Source organism: Oryctolagus cuniculus, chromosome 4 (assembly GCF_964237555.1).
Source record: "Oryctolagus cuniculus chromosome 4, mOryCun1.1, whole genome shotgun sequence".
In the NCBI taxonomy this organism is placed as follows: domain Eukaryota; kingdom Metazoa; phylum Chordata; class Mammalia; order Lagomorpha; family Leporidae; genus Oryctolagus; species Oryctolagus cuniculus.
The window spans coordinates 78,084,852-78,107,170 of NC_091435.1; the positions used below are offsets into that span (position 1 = coordinate 78,084,852).

Here is a 22,319-nt window from a genome sequence, read left to right on the forward strand (position 1 = left end):
TGTACTGCTTTCCCAGGCCATATCAGAGAGCTAGATCGGAAGTAGAGGAGCAGGGACTCAAACCGGTGCCCATATGGGATTCTGGTACTGCAGGTAGTGGCTTTACCCACTACACCACAGCACCGGCCCTAACAATTTATTATTTTATAGATTTAAATTTGGATGTCATAACAAAGAACCTAGGAAAGATTCATTCAATCCAAGATCAAAAGGGTTTTATATTTTTCTTCAAGAAGTTGTATATTATAGGTTTTACATTTAGGTCTTCATGTATTTTGAGTTAATTTTTATATATGATGAAAGGTATAAATTCTTTCCTTTGCATACTGATAGCCAATTGTTCCATCAACTTTTTTTTTTTTTTTTTTTTTTTTTTTGGACAGGCAGAGTGGATAGTGAGAGAAAGAGAGAGAAAGGTTTTCCTTTTCCATTGGTTCACCCTCCAATGGCCGCTGCAGCCGGTGCACCACGCTGATCCGAAGCCCGGAGTCAGGTGCTTCTCCTGGTCTCCCATGCGGGTGCAGGGCCCAAGGACTTGGGCCATCCTCCACTGCACTCCCAGGCCAGAGCAGAGAGCTGGCCTGGAAGAGGGGCAACCGGGACAGAATCCGGCGCCCTGACCAGGAGTAGAACCCAGGGTGCCAGCGCTGCAGGTGGAGGATTAGCCTAGTGAGCCACAGCGCTGGCCTCATCAACATTTTTACAAGTTCCTTTCCCCAATGAATGATGTTTCATTTCCATTGAGAATCAACTACCTATATATGTGTAAGTCTATTTCTGACTCTATTCTGTTCCATCAAAGACAAACGAATGTTTTAATAAACATTGTTTTAATTACTGTAGCTTTATAAATGTCTTAAAATTACTGTAGTTCTCCAATCATGCTTCATTTTTCAAAACTGGTTAGGCTATTTTGAATCCTTTGATTTTCTTACAAATTGTACAATCAGCTCTGCAAGTTCTACAACAGGACTCTCACTGGTTTTAAAGATATACTACACAGCGGGGCCAGCGCTGTGGCACAGTATGCTAAGCCTCCCCCTATGGTACCAGCATTCCATATGGGCGCTGGGTTCTTGTCCTGGCTGCTGCTCCTCCTCCAATCTAGCTCTCTCCTTATGGCCTGGGAAAGCAGTGGAAGATGGCCCAAGTGCTTGGGAGCCTGCACCCACATGAGAGATCTGGCAGAAGCTCCTGGCTTCTGGCTTCAGCCTAGCTCCGGCCATTGTGGCCATTTGGGGAGTGAACCAGGGATGGAAGACCCTTCTCTCTCTTTCCCTCTGCAACTTTACCTCTCAAATAAATAAAACCTTAAAAAAATATACTACCCAGTATATCCTTTACTTATATATTATTTCACTCTTAAATGTCTTATAACTTTCAGGGAATAGGTCTTTTGCATCTTCAGATTTACCATTAAATTACATATTTTATATTTTCTATGCTAATGTAAATTGCAATTAATTTTTAAAATTTAAGTGTTAACTAATGGATATAAAAATTCAATTTATATTTTTAAATCAATTTTGTTTCTAACAACTCTTTTAAATTCAATTTTAGAAATTCCTTTGTATATTTTGTCAGTTTTCTACATGGATAACAGTATTATCACCAAAGACAGAAAGCTTCACTTATTATTTTCTGTGATGGGTTCTTTTTTTTTTTTTTTTCCATAGTACACCTTACTGGCTAGAACTTCTAGTACAATGTTAAATAGAATTGGGTAAGAGTAGACATCCTTGTCTTGTTCCTGATCATACAGGTTGACTATGAAATTTTACCAACAAGTATAATGATAGTGGTAGGATTCTACTTGTTGCCCTTCAATATGCTGAGGAAGTTTCCCCATTTTCTTGCTCAGGAGCAGGTTTTAGATTTTGTCAAAACTTCTTTATCTATTGATACAGCTTTTTTCAGTTTAATATGTTACACTGATTGACTTTAATTATACACCAGTCCCGAATTTCTGAGATAAATCTAACTAATTAATGATGGACTAACCTTTTAATACATTGTTGTATTCAATTCACTAAAACTTTGTTTACAATGTTTGCATCTACTTTAATAAATATATTGATGAGTGGTTTTCTTTTATCATGTCTTCGGCATTGGTACTATTGTAATGCTAACCTCACAGAATGAGGTGGGAAATATTTCCTTAATTTTTTTTAATTAGTTTATTTGAAAGTCAGAGTTACACAGAGAGAGTAGGAAAGGCAGAGAGAGAGAGAGAGACAGAGAGGTTTTCCATCCGCTGGTTCAATTCCCAATTGACTGCAACGGCCGGAGCTGTGCTGATCCGAAGCTAGGAGCCAGGAGATTCTTCCAAGTCTCCCATGCGGGTGCAGGGGCCCAAGGATTAGACCATCCTCCACTGCTTTCCCAGGCAATAGTGGAGAGCTGGATTGGAAGTAGAGCAGCTGGGAGTCAAACCGGTGCCCATATGGGATGCTGGCACTGCAGGCAATGGCGTTATCCACTACTCCACAGTGCCGGCCCCATCCTTCTCTTCAACTTTCTAGTCTTCTTAGATTATTTCTTCCCTAAATGTTTAGTAGAATTTAAGTGAATAAGGCATCCAGACCTGGGGTTTTCTTTGCAGGGATATTTTGTTATAAATTCAATTTATAAATTCATTTTGTTTTATAGCTATCTAAGGTGTAAACAGGGTTATCTATTATTTCTTTAGTGAATTTTGGTAGTTTGTGTCTTTCAAAGAATTTGTCCACTCCATCTAAGTTGCTAAAGTTAGAAGCATTAAGTTGTTCATATTATTCCTTTGTGCAAACACTGTTACCCTGTAATCCTGGATATTGATAGTTTGTGTTCTTTTTCTTACCTAATAACTCATTACAGGCTTATTAATGTCATTAATCTTCCCAAAGAACAATTTTGTGGAATCATTTATTTTCTCTCCTCTTATCATTTACTATTTTATTCATTTGTTTCAAATTTTATTTCTTCTGCTTAGAGTTTAACTTCCCTTTCCTTAGCTTCTTAAGGTGGAAGCAGAGGTCAATGATTTGAGAATTTTCTTCTGTTCTAACGTAAGAATTAATGAGATAAATTTTCCTCTCAGTAAAGTTTTAATTAAGATGCCTACCAGAAATTCTCATGTTGTATTTGAATTTCCATTTACTTATAAATGATTTCTAATTTCACTTTTTAGTCTTGTGGCTTATTTAAATGTATTGTTTCCCCATATTTGGGGCCATTTTAGAGATCTTCTTGGTACCAGTTTCCAACAAATTCTACTCAGGCCACAAGACACACTTTCTAGTACATAAATCCTTTTAAGTTTATTGAGACATGTTTTATGGCCCAGGATATGGCCTTTTTGTAATGTTCCATTTGCATTTGAAAAGAACGTATATGCTGCTGTCTTTTGATAGAATGTCCTAAAAATGTCATTCAGGGGGCCAGTGCTGTGGCCTAGCAGGTAAAGCCGCCACCTTCGGATGCAGTGCCAGCATCCCATATGGGCTTGGTTCAAGTGCTGGCTGCTCCACTTCTGAACCAGCTCTCTACTATGACCTGAGAAAGCAGTAGAAAATGACCCAAATGCTTGGGCCTGCACCTGTGTGGGAGATCCGGAAGAAGCTCCTGGCTCCAGATCGGCCCAACTCTAGCTGTTGCAGCCATCTGGGGAGTGAACCTGAGGATGGAAGACATCTCTCTCTGTCTCTGCCTCTCGGTAACTCTGCCTTTCAAATAAATAAATAAATAAATAAATAAATATTTACCAAAAAAGTCATTTAGGTCAAGTTGTTTGATATGGTGGTTGAAATCTTTTATAATCATCCTAATTTTTGTCTAATTATTCTATCAATTATCAAGACAGGCATATTTGACATCTTTCATGTTCACTGAGGATTTATTTCTCCCTGCAATTCTATCAATTTTTGCTCATGTATTTGGAAACTATTAGATCAAGAAACATGATCCTCTTGATAAATTCACATTTTTATGATTAGAAAATAACCATTTTTATCACTGGTAATATTCTTTGCTCTGAAATTTGTCTGATACTAACATTGTCTGCATTAACACAGTATTTTTTTTAATCCTTTTAAGTATTAGTGTCCTTATATTTAAAGTGCATATCTAGTAGGCTGCAAATAGGTTCTTACTTTTAAAAATCCCATCTACTGGCGCTGTGGCATAGTTAAAGCTGCCGGCTGAAGTACCGACATCACATATGGGTGCCAGTTTGAGTCCTGGCTGCTCCACTTCTGATCAAGCTTTCTGCTATGGTCTGGAAAAGCAGTAGAAGATGGCCCAAGTCCTTGGGCCCCTACAGCTGTGTGGGAGACCTGCAAGAAGCTCCTGGCTTCTGGCTTCGGAGTGGTATAGCTCCGGCTGTTGTGGCCAGTTGGGGAGTGAACCAGTGGATGGAAGACCTCTCTCTCTCTCTCTCTCTCTCTCTCTCTCTCTCTCTCTGCTTCTCCTTCTCTGTGTAACTCTTTCAACTAAATAAATCTTAAAAAAATTCATCTGTAAATCTCTTTTAATTTGGCTTTTTTAAAGCATTTACATCTAATACAGATAGGTTTACATTTACCACTTATTTTTTGTTTTGTCCTGTATTCATTTTCTCCTTTGTTTTACTGCCTTGGTTCAGATTATGTATTTTTAAGATACATTTTTATTGCCTTTGTTTATTAGCTGTAATTCTTTATTATTTTATTGATTACTTTAAGGGTCACAGTATATATTTCCACTTATTAAACTACTTTCAAGTGATATTATGCCATTTCATGTACAGTGTAAGAGTCTTAAAATAATGCATTACCATTTCTTTCCCCCAAGCTCATACTGTTATAATAGTCTACTGATAAACATGTTCTAAGTCCCACAATACATTTTTGTACAAATATACTATACATATATCCCAATACAACAAGAAAAATAATCTTATATACTTACTATATAACCACCATTTTTGCTATTTCTTATTCCTTTGCATAACTCCATTTTCCTTCTAGCTAAAGGATTTCCCTAAAAATTTTTCATAGCATGGGTCTACTGCGATTTCTTTTCTTTTTTTTTTTTTTTTTTGACAGGCAGAGTGGACAGTGAGAGAGAGAGACAGAGAGAAAGGTCTTCCTTTGCCGTTGGTTCACCCTCCAATGGCCGCCGCTGGCGCGCTGTGGCTGGCGCACCGCGCTGATCCGATGGCAGGAGCTAGGTACTTATCCTGGTCTCCCATGGGGTGCAGGGCCCAAGCACTTGGGCCATCCTCCACTGCACTCCCTGGCCACAGCAGAGGGCTGGCCTGGAAGAGGGGCAACCGGGACAGAATCCGGCGCCCCGACCGGGAATAGAACCTGGTGTGCCGGCGCCGCAAGGCGGAGGATTAGCCTAGTGAGCTGTGGCGCCGGCCTACTGTGATTTCTTTTATGTTATTGTTCATAATTGAGATTTACTAGTGTTGAAAAATAGTACAGAGATTTCAATTTGTACATAATTCTTAATATCCATCCCAAAATCTAAAAAGCATGAATTGTCATTCTTTTTTTAAAATTATTCTAGTGATTTTCCAGCTTCAAATCTGGAGGCAACCCTTCCTTAAGTGGATATCAAGTATCATTATCTTCAAATGTTGTTGTTATACATAAATTCACCCATTCACAATTTAATATCATACACATGACATACTCAGATTTTCAATCTTTGTACATTAACAAAATTAGGAACACTGGACTGTCACAACCAAAGATATTACAGAGTATACACAGTTCTATAGAACAAGAAGTGGTTTTCTATAGGAAACAATTCTACTAAACATGCAAGTAACTGAAAATATTCAAGATATATTAAATGCACAACTGTGACTCCAAATTGCCATTTAGTATATGTGTATACTAATGTATAGTATACATCCCCCATCTATGGAATGTTAAGCTGACACCCAGGACCAAGTCAAAGTCTTCCATAATTCAGTATTCCACTATTTTCTGGTTGTACCAAAAAATAAACAACTGGCAAATGACTTCACCTCTTAAAAAAAACTATTTACACCTAAAAAACAAGGTGAAGTAGGCTTTCCTCCATAAAAATGTTTCTAGAGTTACTAAAAAACTTGCAATTACAAAGCAGTTGATAAAATAATCCTCTGGACTGTGCAAAAAGCGAGACAAGAACCACTGATAAGACACAGTGTATATTAATCAGACATGGTTTCTTTCTTTTCTGCTTCATCAGAAGTTGGATTCTCCTTATTTTTAGTTTCTCCATTTTCTGAAGGCAAATCTTTAGTTTCTTGGTTAGCCACCTTGGCCTGTTTTTAGTTTGCTTCTCTCTTCCCTTTTGTCTGTACTTTTTTGTCCAAGAACTTTTACTTCCTGGTTGCCTTTTTGGACTTTGCTTCCACTTTTGCAGGGGCAGGTTTAGCTGTGAACCTTGCGGATCTCTTGGGCTCTTCTTTTACCATCCCTTCTGCCAAGCTAACCTTCCTCTTTGGCATTTGGCAGTGGGAGGGTACGTGCTGGGTGCCTGCAGGCCACAGTGCACCAAGAGCATTCATAAAGCTTGGCTGCCTGGCTGCTGCTGCTCCTACTGCCACCCAAGCTGCTGGGACCCTACTGATGATTTCTGAAAAGGTACTTTGGGTTTGTTTTTGAAATATATTTTCACTGTATTCAAAATGTTAGTGTCACAATTTTTTCTTTCTCAATTTTAAGGTGTTCCTTAGTTGTATTTTGCTTGCATTGTTTCCAATGACAAAGACTTCATCTTTATCTTCACTCTTCCTCTATACAATGTTTTTCCTTTGGTTGCTTCTAAAATTTTCTATTGATCATTGTTAAGAATACTTTAACACGTGCCTTAATGTAGATTTTTTCTTCATATCTATTGTTCTTGGGATTCAACAAGATTTTTGAAACTCAAGTTTATAGTTTTCATCAAATTTGGAAAAATCTTGGTCATTATTCAATTTTTTTCCCTAATCATACTATCTCTTTAGGTGCTCTGATTAAACCTATAAGGCTGCTTGAAGCTGTCCCACAACTCAATGAGTTTTCATTCCTTTTTTTAAAAAAAATTTCCTCTTCTGTTTCATTTTGCAGTTTCTATTGATGTCTTAAAAGTCACTAATATTTTGTAAGATTAATCTGCTATTTTTCCATCCAGTGTATTTTCCATCTGAGACATTGTAGTTTTCATTTGTAGAAGTTCAGCTGAGTGGACACAGAGCTGTGTAATAGGTTAAGCCTCTGCCTGCAGCACTGGCATCCCATATGGGTGCCAATCTGTGTCCCAACTGCTCCTCTTCCGATCCAGCTCTCTGCTTGTGGCCTTGGAAAGCAGTGGAGGATGGCCCAACTGCTGAGGATCCTACATCCACGTAGGAGACCCTGAAGAAGCTCCTGGCTCCTGGCTTCAGATTGGCCCAGCTCCAGCCACTGTGGCCATTTTGGGGGTGAACCAGGGGATAGAAGACCTCTCTCTCTGTCTCTCCCTCTCTCTGTAACTACCTCTCAAGTAATTAAATCTTTGGAAAAAAATAAGACGTTCAACTTAGTTTTACAGCACACAGCTCCCTAGTTAACTTTCTGAATATACGGAATACAGTTATAATAATTGTCCTAATGTCCTTGATTAATTCTATCATGTGTCATTTTAACCAACTGATTCATCTCATTATAGGTCTTGTTTTCGTGTTTTGTTAAATGCCTCATATTTTGCTGTAAGCAAGACTCTGTGAATTTTATTTTGTTGGAGCTGACAGAAAAAAATTAACATTTTTAAAATCAAGTCATTTCTTCTAGCTGTAGTATGTTCAGTAAAATATGACAGTACATTCTATGAAATCATAGTAAGTTTTCATTAAATACAAGAAACAATCACTATATAGGACTAAAGGAAGAGAAAAAATGAGTGATCAAAGCAAAAGCAAATATTGTATGAAAGCACAAGCAGGATTTTCTTTCCTTTTAAAGACAAATTGAAGCATGTTGCATTTCCAGGATTTGTATACCCTACACAAATAAAGATTTCAAAATGCAGATAGTTTGGAAACACTTTGAACCTTTAGGGTCTTGATTTCTTTTTTTTTTTTTTTTTTTTTTTGGACAGGCAGAGTGGATAGTGAGAGAGAGAGACAGAGAGAAAGGTCTTCCTTTGCCGTTGGTTCACCCTCCAATGGCCGCTGCGGCTGGCACACCACGCTGATCCGAAGGCAGGAGTCAGGTGCTTCTCCTGGTCTCCCATGAGAATGCAGGGCCCAAGGACTTGGGCCATCCTCCACTGCACTACCGGGCCACAGCAGAGAGGTGGCCTGGAAGAGGAGCAACCGGGACTAGAACCCGGTGTGCTGGCGCCGCAGGCAGAGGATTAGCCTATTGAGCTGCGGCGCCGGCCATAGGGTCTTGTTTTTTTAAACATTTATCTATCGAGAGAGAGCGAGAGCAAGAGTGAGTGAGCACATGCTCCTATCTGCTGGTTCACTAGCCAAATGCCCAGAACAGCCAGGGCTGGGCTAAGCTGAAGCCAGGAGCCAGGGAACAGGAACTAAATCTAAGTCTCTCGGGTAGGTAGGAGAACCCAATCACTGGAGCCATTCCTGCCACCTGCTTTGGTCTATATTAGCAGGAGGCTGGAGCTAGAAGCCAGAGCTAGGGATCAGGTACTCGGAAAAATTATGCAAGTTTCTCAAGAGGCATCTTAACCACTGGGCCAAATTCTCACCCCTCAGGTATTTTATGATTTGTCTGGATGGTCCAGGTGTTTTTAATTACTAAGGTAACATCTTCTTGAATACTCTACCTAATGCCAAATTATTTATGAGGTTTTCCAGTTTGTTGGAGACAAGCATTATTCCTGGCCCTGTGTAAACTTCTTTTAATCCCTCTGGATTACTGTTTTCCCTGTCCTTTGGTAGTTTCCTCACACTTACTTGGTGATCAATACTACATGGCTGAAGGCAACCTTCAGCACATCTGCAGTTCTACATAGCTCTCATCTGAGCTTCTATCTTGTGAACTAAGCTATCTCCTTTCCCCAAAAATCTTACGGCTCTATCTCTTCAACTGAAGCTGACTGCTATAGCGCTTCCTACACCACAGTCTGGAAACTCAGTAGCATAAGCTAGGAAAATTGTTAAATTTATCTGGTTTATTTCGTTTTCTTTGGCTCTCTTTCTTTCATGAACTGATGTTCAGTTTTCTGAAAACTGATGTATTATGACATCTTTTTTTTTCTTCAAGTGGGAGGATAAATCCATCCCTTTTATTCCAAGTTAATTAGAAGTGAGATTTTGATGATTTTAATTAATTTTAAACTAACTTCCCAAGTACCAGTGCCCAGAATCAAGATTTCACTACTTCCATTGCATTAGCATGACTATTTTCTCTAACTGCCTTCTTTGTCTATAGTTTTTTACCTTAAATATTTCCTCCAGAGTCACTGAGTAATAAAACTAAAACATAATCACTAGTTCTCATTGCCTACAGAATAAGACTTAGTTTCCTTAACACAGCATCTAAGTTTTTCAAGACTTGCTAGCCACCTCTGATTCTGAATTTCATATGCAACAACAATGAATTATACTTACTTTCCAGGCTCTGCATGTTTTCTTTACGTCTGTGCTTTTACATATTTTGTCACCTTTACCAGGAAATACTACTTTTTCCCAGTCCTCCATGACAAATTTATCATCCTTAAACATTTATCTGATGTGTTACTTTCTCCAGGAAGTAATCATCCCTCAGCTTGGGTTAGAAGCTCCTTTAACACTTAAGCACAACTTTAACATTACAGGGTAATACATTACAATTATGGTTTTATGTCTGTCTCTTCTACTTTACCATATGCTCTTTGCAGATAAGGTTTATATCTTATTCAATTTTGTACATGTAATGACAAGTATAATACTTAGTATACAGTAGCTGCTTAATAAAGCCATACTCATTCTGAACTGAAATAATGAATTATTCCAACTATGTGTACACTAACTTTCCATTTTGATCTGTGGAACTATTATTTCTTTAATATACCTATCACAATACTGAGCTTGATGCTTACTAATAAACACTGATTAAGCATTTTTTATTGTGTTACAATATTTTTCTTAGATATGACAGACTGTCTTTGTTAAGCCTGAGATTTTACCTAAAATCTTGTTAACCTCTGAGATAAGATACCAACTTGATAATAAATTTCTCATCTTTTGTAATGCATATATTAATGTTTCCTGAAAGACAATGGCAAGAGAGCTTTTGTGTCATTGAAAAATCACATACAATTGATTTTTAGCAAAATTAGAAAATTGGTAATGTTTCTGGTAAAAAATAAAAATCAGTAACATTTTATAAAACCAAGTCACCTGTTGATCAGTAGTATATTCTGTAGCAGAGTCATAAGTGTAGCTCCTATTTGAACATTGTCAGTTTGCAGTAAGTGTAAGAAATGATCACTTTGTAGTACTAAAGGAAGAAAAAAAGGAGGAAAATTAAAGCAAAGATTCTATGATAACAAAAATGGGATTTTATTCTTTTTAAACCACATCAAAGTGTGACCATTTCTGTTAAACTTCTTGGCTTTATGTAGCCTAAAAAAAGATGATTTTAAGATGCAGAAATCTTAAACAGCTATAAATAACAGTCATCCCACTTTTATGAATAGTTATAGTCAAGCTAAGAATTTATTATTTTTCTCTTTAAATTTCAAGTAAAATAATATATCCTAGTTTGAATTCTTTTTCTACCTATGAATTTCAGTAAATAAAACCAAATTTCCCATGGCTGTGACAGAATATTAAGGCAATTATATCATGGATAACTATCAATTGTCAAGTTCTTGAAAAATAATTTTGCTACATAATATTTTAAACAATAATGAAAACATTAAGTACAATCTTTTTGCTTTGATTAGTTACAATTTTTAGATTCTAAGCAGTTCTTATGACGTGGAATTGGATTTTTTTCTAAGTTGTTTAATCTCTCAGAACTTCCATTTCTTCATCTGCAATAACAGTTATCACATGGGCTAATGTGTCCTAGAACAGAGTATATTTTCTTTTTTTATATTTTATTTATTTGAAAGACAGAGTTGCAGAGAGAAGTAGAGACAGAAAGAGAGGTCTTCCATCCGCTGGTTCACTCCCCAGATGGCCAATCCGGAGCCAGGAGCCAGGAGCTTCTTCTGGGTCTCCCACGTGGGTGCAGGGGCCCAAGGACTTGGGCCATCTTCTACTGCTTTCCCAGGCCACAGCAGAGAGCTGGATCAGAAGTGGAGCAGCCGGGACTAGAACCGGCACCCATATGGGATGCCAGCACTTCAGGCCAGGGCTTTAACCCGCTGTGCCACAGCGCCAGCCCCTGAACAGAGTATATTTTCAATAAATATCATTGTCTATTCCCTTCTCCACTAACTAAGCAGAATTTTAATATCAGTTATGATGGTAAGCTAGTGCTGTGTACACTACAATTATTCCTTTCCTATTTCTATCTCTGAGAGAATAAATACGATTTCTCTGATACCAAAATTCTATTTTTCGTTCTTTTTATGAAGTCTAATATTTCACCTGATCCATTTTTTAAATGTGTAACAATTTAGAAAAATAATTATTAAATATTTCTATTTTTTATTACCTTAGTAAAAAAAAACTCTTCCCTGTAGCTAGAATAAGTATATTTGCCATTATTATTAGTAGTATATTATTAATATCTCTTGAATTAACTTTGAATATGTTTTTATTTATTGGAAACATTTACACTAAAATAATTTATTAAAGTCATTCCATTTTATTATTGTTTGAAAGATTTATTTATTTATTTGAAAGGCAGAGCAACAGAGAGAAAAAGAGACAACAGAGACACAGAAAGAGATCTTCCCTCTACTTCCCTTCACTCCCCAAATGCCTGCAACAGCCACAGTGGGCCAGGCCAAAGCCAGAAGCTAGTAACTCCATTTGGTTCTCCCACATGAGTGGCAGGATCCAAGTCATTAGCCCAGGGGCCCAGGCACATTAGCAAGAAGTTGGATTAGAAGCAGAGTAACCAGTACTTCACTAACACTCAGATATAGGATACCAGCACTGCAAGTGGCAGCTTAACCCTCTGCATCACCACATTGGCTCCCCATTTTATTTTTTATTTTTTATATTGTCTCATAATATATTACCATATAATTAATTTGGGGGGCCCCTGCTGTTTTTCAACTGTAGGCAAGTAACTTGATAGAGTAAGTTCTACTTTCCTGCCACCACTCCTCCAAACAAAAACCAACACTTTACCTGTTTATTTAAATTTTTCATAATGAAAATTTTAAACAAACCTAAGAGCAGACAGGATAGCATTTGTGCAAATCTTAACAAAAATTAATTCCTGGCCAATCTTGTTGATCCCTAGCCTACACCAATGGTGACTGTTTTGGCATCTTACTATATTTGGCATCTTCAATCTACTGCATTTATTATCCTTATTACTGTTCATAATTTCCTGTATGTGGCTAGTAGAAGACCCTGAATCCTTTCCATAATCTCCTAATAGATTTTGCTGGCTTCCCTTATATTTGACAGTCCAGACACTGAAGCTCTCCTTGTATACTTTCTACTCCAGGCCAATAGTCAGCCATTTGTCCAAGGACTTGATTCCTTTTAAAGAAAAAAAGCTGTTGGAAATGCCATTTTTGATGTGCCTATTTGTATTTGCATATAAATTTTACAATGATTTAACTTAGTTTTCATAGCTACCTTATAGATATTTTAATTAAGTTGAGAGGCAGAAAGACAGACACAAAGCTCCCATTTATTGCTTCACTCCTCAAATGCTTGCAATAGCTGGGGCTTTGCAAGACTGAAGCTGGAAGTAGGAAACTCAATCTATATCTTTTACATGAATAGCAAGGACCTAGCTACTTGAGCCTCTTTGGGTACTCATTAGCAGGAAGCTGGAATAGGGAGCAGAGCTGGGACTTGAACCCAGGCACTCTAGTATAGGATGCAGGTATCCCAACCATCATCTAATCCATGGATATTTTATTTTTAAACATATTTATTTATTTATTGTTATTTACTACTTGAAGGGCAGAGCTTAAGGGAGGGAGGAAAGTAGAGAGGGAGGGAGGACGGGGAGAGGGAAAGCGAGGCAGAGATGGAGGGGAAGAAAGAAAGAGAGAAAATTGTTCACGAGAGGGGTAGGGGAAGGGGAAGGCGGAGGGAGAGAGTGTGGGGGAGGGAGAGGATCGTTCACTCCCCAGATGGCAGCAATAGTTAAGTCTGGGCCAAGCTGAAGTCAGGACCCAGGAACTCCATCTAGTATCCCACATGGATGGCAGGGTAAGGGGAGACATAATTTATGTACTTTTTTAAAAGATTCATTTATTTGAAAGGCAGGGTGACAAGGAAAAAAGAGAGAAAGAACAAAGTGGGCCACCATCTCCTGCCTTCCTAGGCACATTAGCAGGGAGCCGGGTTAGAAGCAGAGTCATTGGGACTAAAACCAGCACTCCAATATTGGATGCTGTCATCACAAGCACGATTTAACCCACTGTGCCACAACACTGTTCTCATCTGTAAATATTTTAAACATATAGATTAACTCAAGAAACATTATCCTTTTTGTTATATTATTGTTTTCCAAAGGAATATTGTATTTTTAAAACACTAATCAAATACTCTGTCTCTTTTTACTAGGTCTTTTGTATCCATAATCCTAAATGCTTTAATATTTGTGGTTAAATAGCTCTTTAAACTCAGAACTTTTAATATTTGTTCTATAATGGGAAATTAATAGTAATGGTTTTTAAAAAGGAAGCATTTAGACATGTTACTTAGCTATATCGATATCACTGACCAAAAGTGTTAGTTATACTAATTGAAAGTGGCTACATTTGGAATATGGGAAATAAGAGTGGGTGTAAGAGTTAGGTATTTTTCTTAAATATCCTTATTGAATTATTTGATTTTTAGTGCATGTATGATTCTGAAGAGAAAAAGAGGTAAAAATAAAGCATCAAAGTATTGTTTCCTTTAAAAAACATCCCTATAGTATTGCATTTATGTCAAATCAAATTTTTCACACTTTTAGTTATATCTATATAGTTAAGTAACATGTCTAAATACTTCCTTTTTGAAAACCATTACCTATTAAGTTCCCATTACAGAAAAAATGTTATTAAAAGTTCCCAGTTTAAAGAACTATTTAACCAAAAAAATGTAAAACGTCATCATATGAAAGCTTATTCTTAAGTTGGATGGATAGGCTTATGAGTTAAATCATATTTACTCTGTATATAGGGATTTCTCTCACAATAGATCTAAAGCACTAACTGTAATATTTGAAATGTAAAAACTGTTTTTCTGGATTAAGCTGTGCAAATGATCAGATCTACTAAAATTATCTGAGATTTATGAAACAGTAAAATGTAAGGGGAGACATAATTTATGTACTTTTTTAAAGATTTATTTGAAAGGCAGGGTGACAAGGAAAAGAGAAATAAAGAACAATTTTCTGTCCATTGATTCATTCCCCAAATGGTCACAATGGCCAGGGCTAGGCCAGGCCAAAGCAAGGAGCCTGCAACTCCATCTGGGTCTCCCATGTTGGTAGCAGGGACACAAGTGCTTGGGTCATTTTCCTCTTCTTTTCCAGGTACATTATCAGGGAACTGGATCAGAAGTAGACCAGCTGGGACCCATACCAGTGCCCATACGGGATGCTGGCATAATAGGCAGTGGCTTAATTTGCTGCACCACAATGCCAGCCCCAAGAAAGTTATATTTTAGCAATATTTCTCTTGATATAATATTCATATTGTCAATGTTGACAATTTAAAGCTCAAATTTGGAATTGGCTTTTTAAATTATGGCATTATTTCAACATGGTTTTGTTTCACTGTGGCCATAGTATGGTTTATGAGGAATTTATTTTTAGAAAAAATACTGAACTGTTAGCAGTTGACTCTACAGTAACTATCAGTCACATTAAGATCTTTTCTCTTACCGTTCTGTATGAGTTGAACATGGCCTCCCAATAGCCAGAAGAGAGAATCAGTCAGAATTTGGAAAATGTGTAGTAATTCATCCTTTTCTTCACCCTTAACACACAAGAAAAACCAAATTTACTTTTCTGTAACTTATTTTTATAAGGAAAAAAAAAAAAAAAACCTCTCTGGTGAGTCAGAGAATCTGGTTTCCAGATCTAACTTAGCTGTTTGGGAGTTACGTAATTATACAGGTTTTAGTTTAATTTGTAAAGCCAGTGGCTAAAGGAGACTAACACGCTACCTATTAACCTACTAAAAATAGTTGTTATCCAGAAAAATAAAAGACTATAAATGGCATAAGAATACAAGTTGAAACACTAGGATTTCTTAACACTTGCTATGTATCAGAATCACCTGTGGAGCTTTTTAAATTACATACATGATTTAATCCAAATATACTGAATCTGAATCTCCAAAGATAAAGTCTGAACATCTGTTATTTTCACGAAATCAGGTGGTGATTTGGTTATAAAGTCAGAGTTGAAAGCCACTACAATATGCAAATATAGGTGTCCACATGTAAGGTATTATTAATAGTTCACTTCAGTTCTAGTTTCCACTCTATGACTTTTTAGGGGCAGAGGTCATGTCATTTAGTGCTCCATGATGAACTCAGTGTCTCAAATAGTTCGGACACAATTAACATTTTATCAGTAAACAAATTATTTTTTTCCCAGTTCTTCCTTTCTGGAACGTAGAGTAAGAAATCAGCCTAGATTAAAGTGTTACAATGGGAAATAAGAAGCACAGATTCCACTTACAATTTTGTCATTTATGTAAATTATGGAAAGGTGTATAAAGACCACTTTATGTCTGAAACATACTGTAGTAGAACAGTATCAATGACAATAGTAAAAATATGATTGCCATGATTATTCTCTATAATAATGAAAGGATTTTCTATTATTCTAGTACAGGGATAGATAGGTGCTGACTTAAATACTGAAAAAAACACCACCAAAAAAAAAAGTCACTTCAGATATAAAATTTGGTTCAGTAAACTGACTTTACCAGTGTTACCCAAAGACATGTCAGAAAGGGGATAGCAATTCTTCACTGCTGCTAATTTAAAACAATAGTCTTATACTTCTTATTTCCTTTTTTTTTTTTTTTTTTTTTTTTTGGACAGGCAGAATGGACAGTGAGAGAGAGACAGAGAGAAAGGTCTTCTTTTTCCATTGATTCACCCTCCAATGGCCGCTGTGGCCGGCGCACCGCACTGATCCAAAGCCAGGAGCCAGGTGCTTCTCCTGGTCTTCCATGCGGGTGCAGGGCCCAAGGACTTGGGCCATCCTCCACTGCACTCCCGGGCCAGAACAGAGAGCTGGCCTGGAAGAGGAGCAACCGGGACAGAATCTGGCACCCTGACACCACTTTTCTTAAAAAGCCCTTTAAATAGGAGCCAGTGGTGTGATGCAGTACGTCAAGTCGCCATTTGGGACTCAGATATCCCATATCGGGATGTTGGATTGAGTCCTGGCTGCTCTGCTTCCCATCCAGCTCTTTGCTAAAGCACTTGGGAAGGAAGTGGATGATAGACCAAGTGTTTAGGCCCTTGCCACCCATGTGGGAGACTGGGATAGAGTTCTTGGTTCCTGGGTTCAGAATGGCCCAGCATTGGCTGCTGTAGCCATTAGGAGAGTGAACAAGTAGATCAAAGATCTGTCTTTCCCTCTCTGATGTGCCTTTTTTTTTAAATTTTTAAAATTTTATTTAAGGAATACAAACTTCATGCATTTCATAAATACAAATTCACCCTCCCTCCTGCCCATACTCCCACCCTTCTTTCTCCTCCCTTTCCTACTCCCATTCTTATTTTTTTTTAAAGGTTTATTTATTTATTTTTAATTTTTTTTTTGACAGGCAGAGTGGACAGTGAGAGAGAGAGACAGAGAGAAAGGTCTTCCTTTTTGCCATTGGTTCACCCTCCAAAGGCCGCCACGGCACCGCACTGATCCGAAGGCAGGAGCCAGGTGCTTCTCCTGGTCTCCCATGGGGTGCAGGGCCCAAGCACTTGGGCCATCCTCCACTGCCTTCCCGGGCCACAGCAGAGAGCTGGCCTGGAAGAGGGGCAACTGGGAGAGAATCCAGCGGCCCGACCGGCACTAGAACCCGGTGTGCCGGCGCCGCTAGGTGGAGGATTAGCCTAGTGAGCCGCGGCGCCGGCTCCCATTCTTATTTTATACAAAGATCTATTTTCAGTTAACTCTATACTCATAAGATTAACCCTATACTAAGTAGAGAGTTCAACAAACAGTATGAAGAAAAAACAAAAACAAAAAACATTGTTCCTCAATAGTCAAGACAAGGGTTGTTCAAAATCATGATGTGCTGCCTTTCAAATAAATAAGCAAATTTTTAAAACAACAACAAAAAAGCCCGTTTGATAATGTTATCCATAAATGGTTCCCAACACAGGTTAACAAGACTTATCCTTACAATACTTCAAATACTCACATAGGTATTTTTTTTTTAAATATTTGTTTATTTATTTGAAAGTCAGAGTTACAAAGCAGAGGCAGAGAGAGATGCATCTTCCATCTGCTGGTTCATTCCCCAAATGGTGCAATAGCCAGGGCTGGACAAGGCCAAAGCCATGAGCTTCATCTGGATCTCCCATGTGGGTCACAGGAGCCCAAGGGCTTGGGCCATCATTCACCGCTTTCCCAGGCACATTAGCAGGGAGCTTGATTGGACGGAAGTGGAGCAGTCAGGACTGGAACCGGTGCCCATGTTGGATGCTGGCACCACAGGTGGCAGCTTTACCTGCTATACCACAGCGCTAGCCCCATACACATTTTTTATCCCCTAGTATACATACACACACACACACACAGATATTAGATATTCTATACACATTTTCTTCTTGGCTTTGGAGATTATGGATGTTTAACCAGTAAAGTCTATGCAAATACTTGTTTTCCAAAATCTGAAAAACTCCAAAATAAGAAATATCTCTGATATCAAACATTTTAGAGAATATTTAACTGCATATAACAATTATAATATATTATAATATATAGTGCTTTGTTGTAGCAGGTAAAGCCTCTGACTACAATGCTGCTATCCCAAATGGTTCATGTCCTGGCTGCTCCATTTCCTATCCTGCTCCCTGTTAATGTGCGTGGGAGAGCAGCAGAGGATGGCCCAAGTCCTTGGGCCCCTTGCACCCACTTGGACTGGCCCAGCTCCAGCCATTGTGGTCATTTGGGGAGTGAGCCAGTGGATGAAAGCTCTCTCCCTCTCCCTCCCTCTCCTTTTCTCTCTCTGTAACTTTGCCTTTCAAATAAAAACAAATAGATCTTTAAATATATATATTACAATTTGTATATATAATTGTATGTAACAATTACATTACACATAATATACAAAACTATAGCAATGTCAACATAATATATATTACATAATACATTAACATATACTATATAAAAGAAATAATTATTACTGCTCATAAAGGAAAATATTAAATAGACATGTTTTGATGAGAAGATAAACTTTATGTAATGGCCTGGGCTGTTGATGAGACAGAAATCATTTTACAAAAGAGGAAAATGAGGTACAATGAAATAAAGTGATTTGCCTAAACGCTCTAGAGTTAGTTTATAGTACAGCTGGTTAAAAAAATCAAGTCAAACACAATCTCTCATAGCTCATGTTCCTTCAGGTGACCTAAATAAATAAAACTAAATAAACTAAATCTAGCAAATATGAAAATATTTAGTGTTAGTGTCCCTCAAAATAGCAATGGAGATGTCAGAAGTAGAATCTGTGACCTATGATATGGAAATCATATGTTCTACCACGGCGTTAAATCTGCCAACAATTTCTTATAATCAAACTAACATGTTGTTCATATTGTTGTATTTCCCATTCAATTTCACTCTGTGGCACGGCAGGTAAAGCTGCCGCCTGTAGTGCCTCTCTCTCTCTCTCTCTCTCTGTCTCTGCCTCTCTGTAATTCTGAATTTCAAATAAATAAATCAATCTTAAAAAAACCACACAAAACCAAAATAATACAAGATTTTGTCTACTTTATTAGCCCAGGAGTTTCTTAAATTTACTCTTTATATACTCAAAGCACCTAAAATGGAACTTAAGATAGTGACTGTTATGGACCGTTTGTGTCCATCAAAATTCGTATGTTGAAGCTCTAACCCCCATGTGATATTTGGAGGTGGTATGGTGCTAGGTCATTACACTGATGTTTAGATGAGGTCAAGAGAACGACATCCTCATGACAGAATCAGTGCTCTTATAAGAGGCGGCAGATAGGACAGATAGGACAGCTCCCCTCATTCCTGTACTCCCACAAACAAAGTAACATGAGCAAACAGAGTGGCCTCAAGAACCAAACTGTAATCACCTTGATCTTGGACTCCCCAGACTCTAGAACTGCAATAAATAAGTGCCTGTTTTAGAAGCCACTCAGTCTATGGTATTTTAATTTTTTAAAATTTATTTACTTATACTTATTTGAGAGAGCAAGAGAGCACATGCAAGTGCATGCCTTTGTATCTAATAGTTTCCTCCCCAAATGCACACCATGGCTGGGACTGGGCCAGGCCAAAGCCAGGAGCAAGGAACTCAATCCAGGTCTTCCACATGGATGGCAGATACCCACTTAAGTCATCACCTGCTGCCCTGAAGGTTGTGTATAAGCAGGAAGCTGGAATCAGAAGTAGAGATAGGACCAAATCTAAGCACTCCAATAGGGGATGAGGGAGTCCCAAGCTGCATCTTAACTGCTACACCAAATGCTTATCTTTAAAAATTTTTAACTAGAGATTTGAAAAATTAAATAGAAAACTGATATTTACTCCATGTTCACTACTCATTTTTTCATTTTTTTTAACAGGCAGAGTGGACAGTGAGAGAGAGAGACAGAGAGAAAGGTCTTCCTTTTACGGTTGGTTCACCCTCCAATGGCTGCTGCGGTCAGCGAACTGCGCTGATCTGAAGCCAGGAGCCAGGTGCTTCTCCTGGTCTCCCATGCGGGTTCAGGGCCCAAGCACTTGGGCCATCCTCCATTGCCCTCCCGGGCCACAGCAAAGAGCTGGCCTGGAAGAGGAGCAACCAGGACAGAATCCGGCACCCCGACCGGGACTAGAACCCGGTGTGCCAGCACCACAGGCGGAGGATTAGCCTATTGAACCGCGGCGCCAGCTCATGTTCACTACTCATAAAAGTCCTCACAAACTACTCACAAAAGTCCTGGGCCTGGAGAATGTACTTTCCTCTACTAATAATTAAAGCAGAAAGTGTGTTTTAGGAATGCTATGGATATAAGTATTTATGGCTTATGTTGAAAGTTGAGTAGTAAGGCAGATCCTTTGGAAAGTTATACAGTATGCTTTAGCTACCATTTAAAAATTTTCAAATGTAGAGATGATTTTTGGGGTTGTAACTTTAAAAAAGCTAAAACCCATTGTTCTATATACTTTTAGCCAAATACTGCATCCCTGAAAATTAAAATGATTTGTCTACAAAGCACTAAATAAACACACACACATACCTTAGCTGCATTGATAAAACATGTTTGCAATCGTCTTCCCAAAATTAGAAAATTTTCTGTAGCTGATGGAAGTAATTCCTTATAAAATTCCTCTGCATCTTCTCCAGGTTCTAAGCCCACACAGCAATGGCTGAAATAAATTACAAATTTGTGTTCATTATAAATTTCAGTTAAATATTCAAGCTTTTACAGAGATTGTATCATAATAGGACCTTTTAGAATCAACCTGGTTGCCAGGCCAATGAAGAACTTTTCTTGGAAAACTGGTCTAAGAACTTTCTCAAACAGTAGACTATGGCGTAGGCCTTTCTTATACTTAGGTCCAGAATTCACATGTACAGAAGACCTACAAGTACTTCAGGAAACAAAAGACATTTGACTCACAATAAAGAGAAGCCAGTCAAGTTTTGAGTGAATTGACTGTAGCCATTCTAAAACCTTAGAATGCCTTCAGAGGGTTTTTTTTTTTTTTTTTTTTTTTTGACAGGCAGAGTTAGACAGTGAGAGAGAGAGATAGAGAGAAAAGTCTTCCTTTTCCATTGGTTCACTCCCCAAATGGCTGCTACGGCCGGCGCACTGCACTGATCTGAAGCCAGGAGTCAGGTGCTTCCTCCTGGTCTCCCATGCGGGTGCAGGGCCCAAACACTTGGGCCATCCTCCACTGCCTTCCTGGGCCACAGCAAAAAGCTGGACTGAAAGCAACCGGGACAGAATCCAGCACCCCAACCGGGACTAGAACCCGGGGTGCTGGTGCCGCAGGTGGAGGATAGGCCAAGTGAGCCATGACGCCAGCAGCCTTCAGAGTTTAATTCATGAACAATATTTGTGTTAACTGATGTACTTAGACCTTCAAGAGCAAAAAACACCCCTTACCCAGGGTAGGATTAGTCTTCAAGGCACAGAGAAAGAAATCAAAAGCTCTAATTTTACACCAGTTTGACTTTCCAATAGATACACTTTTGTAAGATCTGCACATCTGCATATTCCATATTATCAGAAGGGAAAACAGCAAAAATATAACTCTCTAGGAACACTTTGCTATACATATTAAAGGAGAGAATTTCATTTAGAGAAATATGCCCTCTTGAAACGACATATAAAAGTTACTCCCTGGATATGAGTCAAATATATTCAGAAGTCTCAGTCATTTAAAAAAATTTTTAAAGCTTTTAAATTTATTTGCCAGACAGGGAAAGTGAGCAGTGAAAGCACTCTCATCTACTGGCTTACTCTGAAAACACCCTCAACAGCTGTACTGAGCCAGGACTAAGTCAGGAGCTGAGAACTCAACCCAGGTCTCCAGCACTGGGTGGCCAGAACTTCCTAACCACCACCACTGCCTCCCAGGGTCTGCATCAACAGGAAGCTGGAGTCAGGATCGAGAGCTGGGCCTTGAACCCAGGTACTCTGATACAGAATATGAAGAATTTAATCAGCATTTTAACAGCTATGGTAAACGCTTACCCAATAAAGAATATTAGTATAGACTAATACCAAAAAGAGCCCTCAGCCCAAAAGCAGGTGGTACTCATATGGGTAAGTATTGCTTTTTAAGTAATTTTTTATCACTGCTTTAAAAGATTTGGAAGGCAGAGTTAGAGAGAGAGGAGGAGAGACAGAGGCAGAGAGATATCTATGGATCTATCTTCCATCTGCTGGTTCACTCCTCAAATGGTCACAATTGCTGGGGCTGGAAAGAAGCCAGACTGACAGATGCCTGGAGGAACTCCATCTGGATCTCTGATGTGGATGGCAGGAACCCAAGTACTTGAGCCATTCTCTGCTGTCTTCCCAGGCACATCCACAGGGAGTTGTA

General features: G+C 38.4%; 1 protein-coding gene and 1 pseudogene across 3 annotated transcripts in view; both read right to left on the bottom strand.

The window, feature by feature from the left end:
* IQCB1 (IQ motif containing B1) overlaps positions 1-22,319 on the bottom strand; it is a 59,272-nt gene that overhangs the window by 29,534 nt on the left and 7,419 nt on the right. For all 3 annotated transcript variants that reach the window (XM_008266849.4, XM_008266848.4, XM_002716635.5), the window contains 3 exons: positions 20,504-20,633; positions 14,949-15,042; positions 10,328-10,427 (listed from right to left, as the gene is read on the bottom strand). In XM_008266849.4, the coding sequence (XP_008265071.1) occupies positions 10,328-10,427; positions 14,949-15,042; positions 20,504-20,633 (324 nt within the window). The remainder of the gene's footprint in view (positions 1-10,327; positions 10,428-14,948; positions 15,043-20,503; positions 20,634-22,319) is intronic.
* LOC138849295 (non-histone chromosomal protein HMG-14 pseudogene) lies at positions 6,028-6,662 on the bottom strand (annotated as a pseudogene).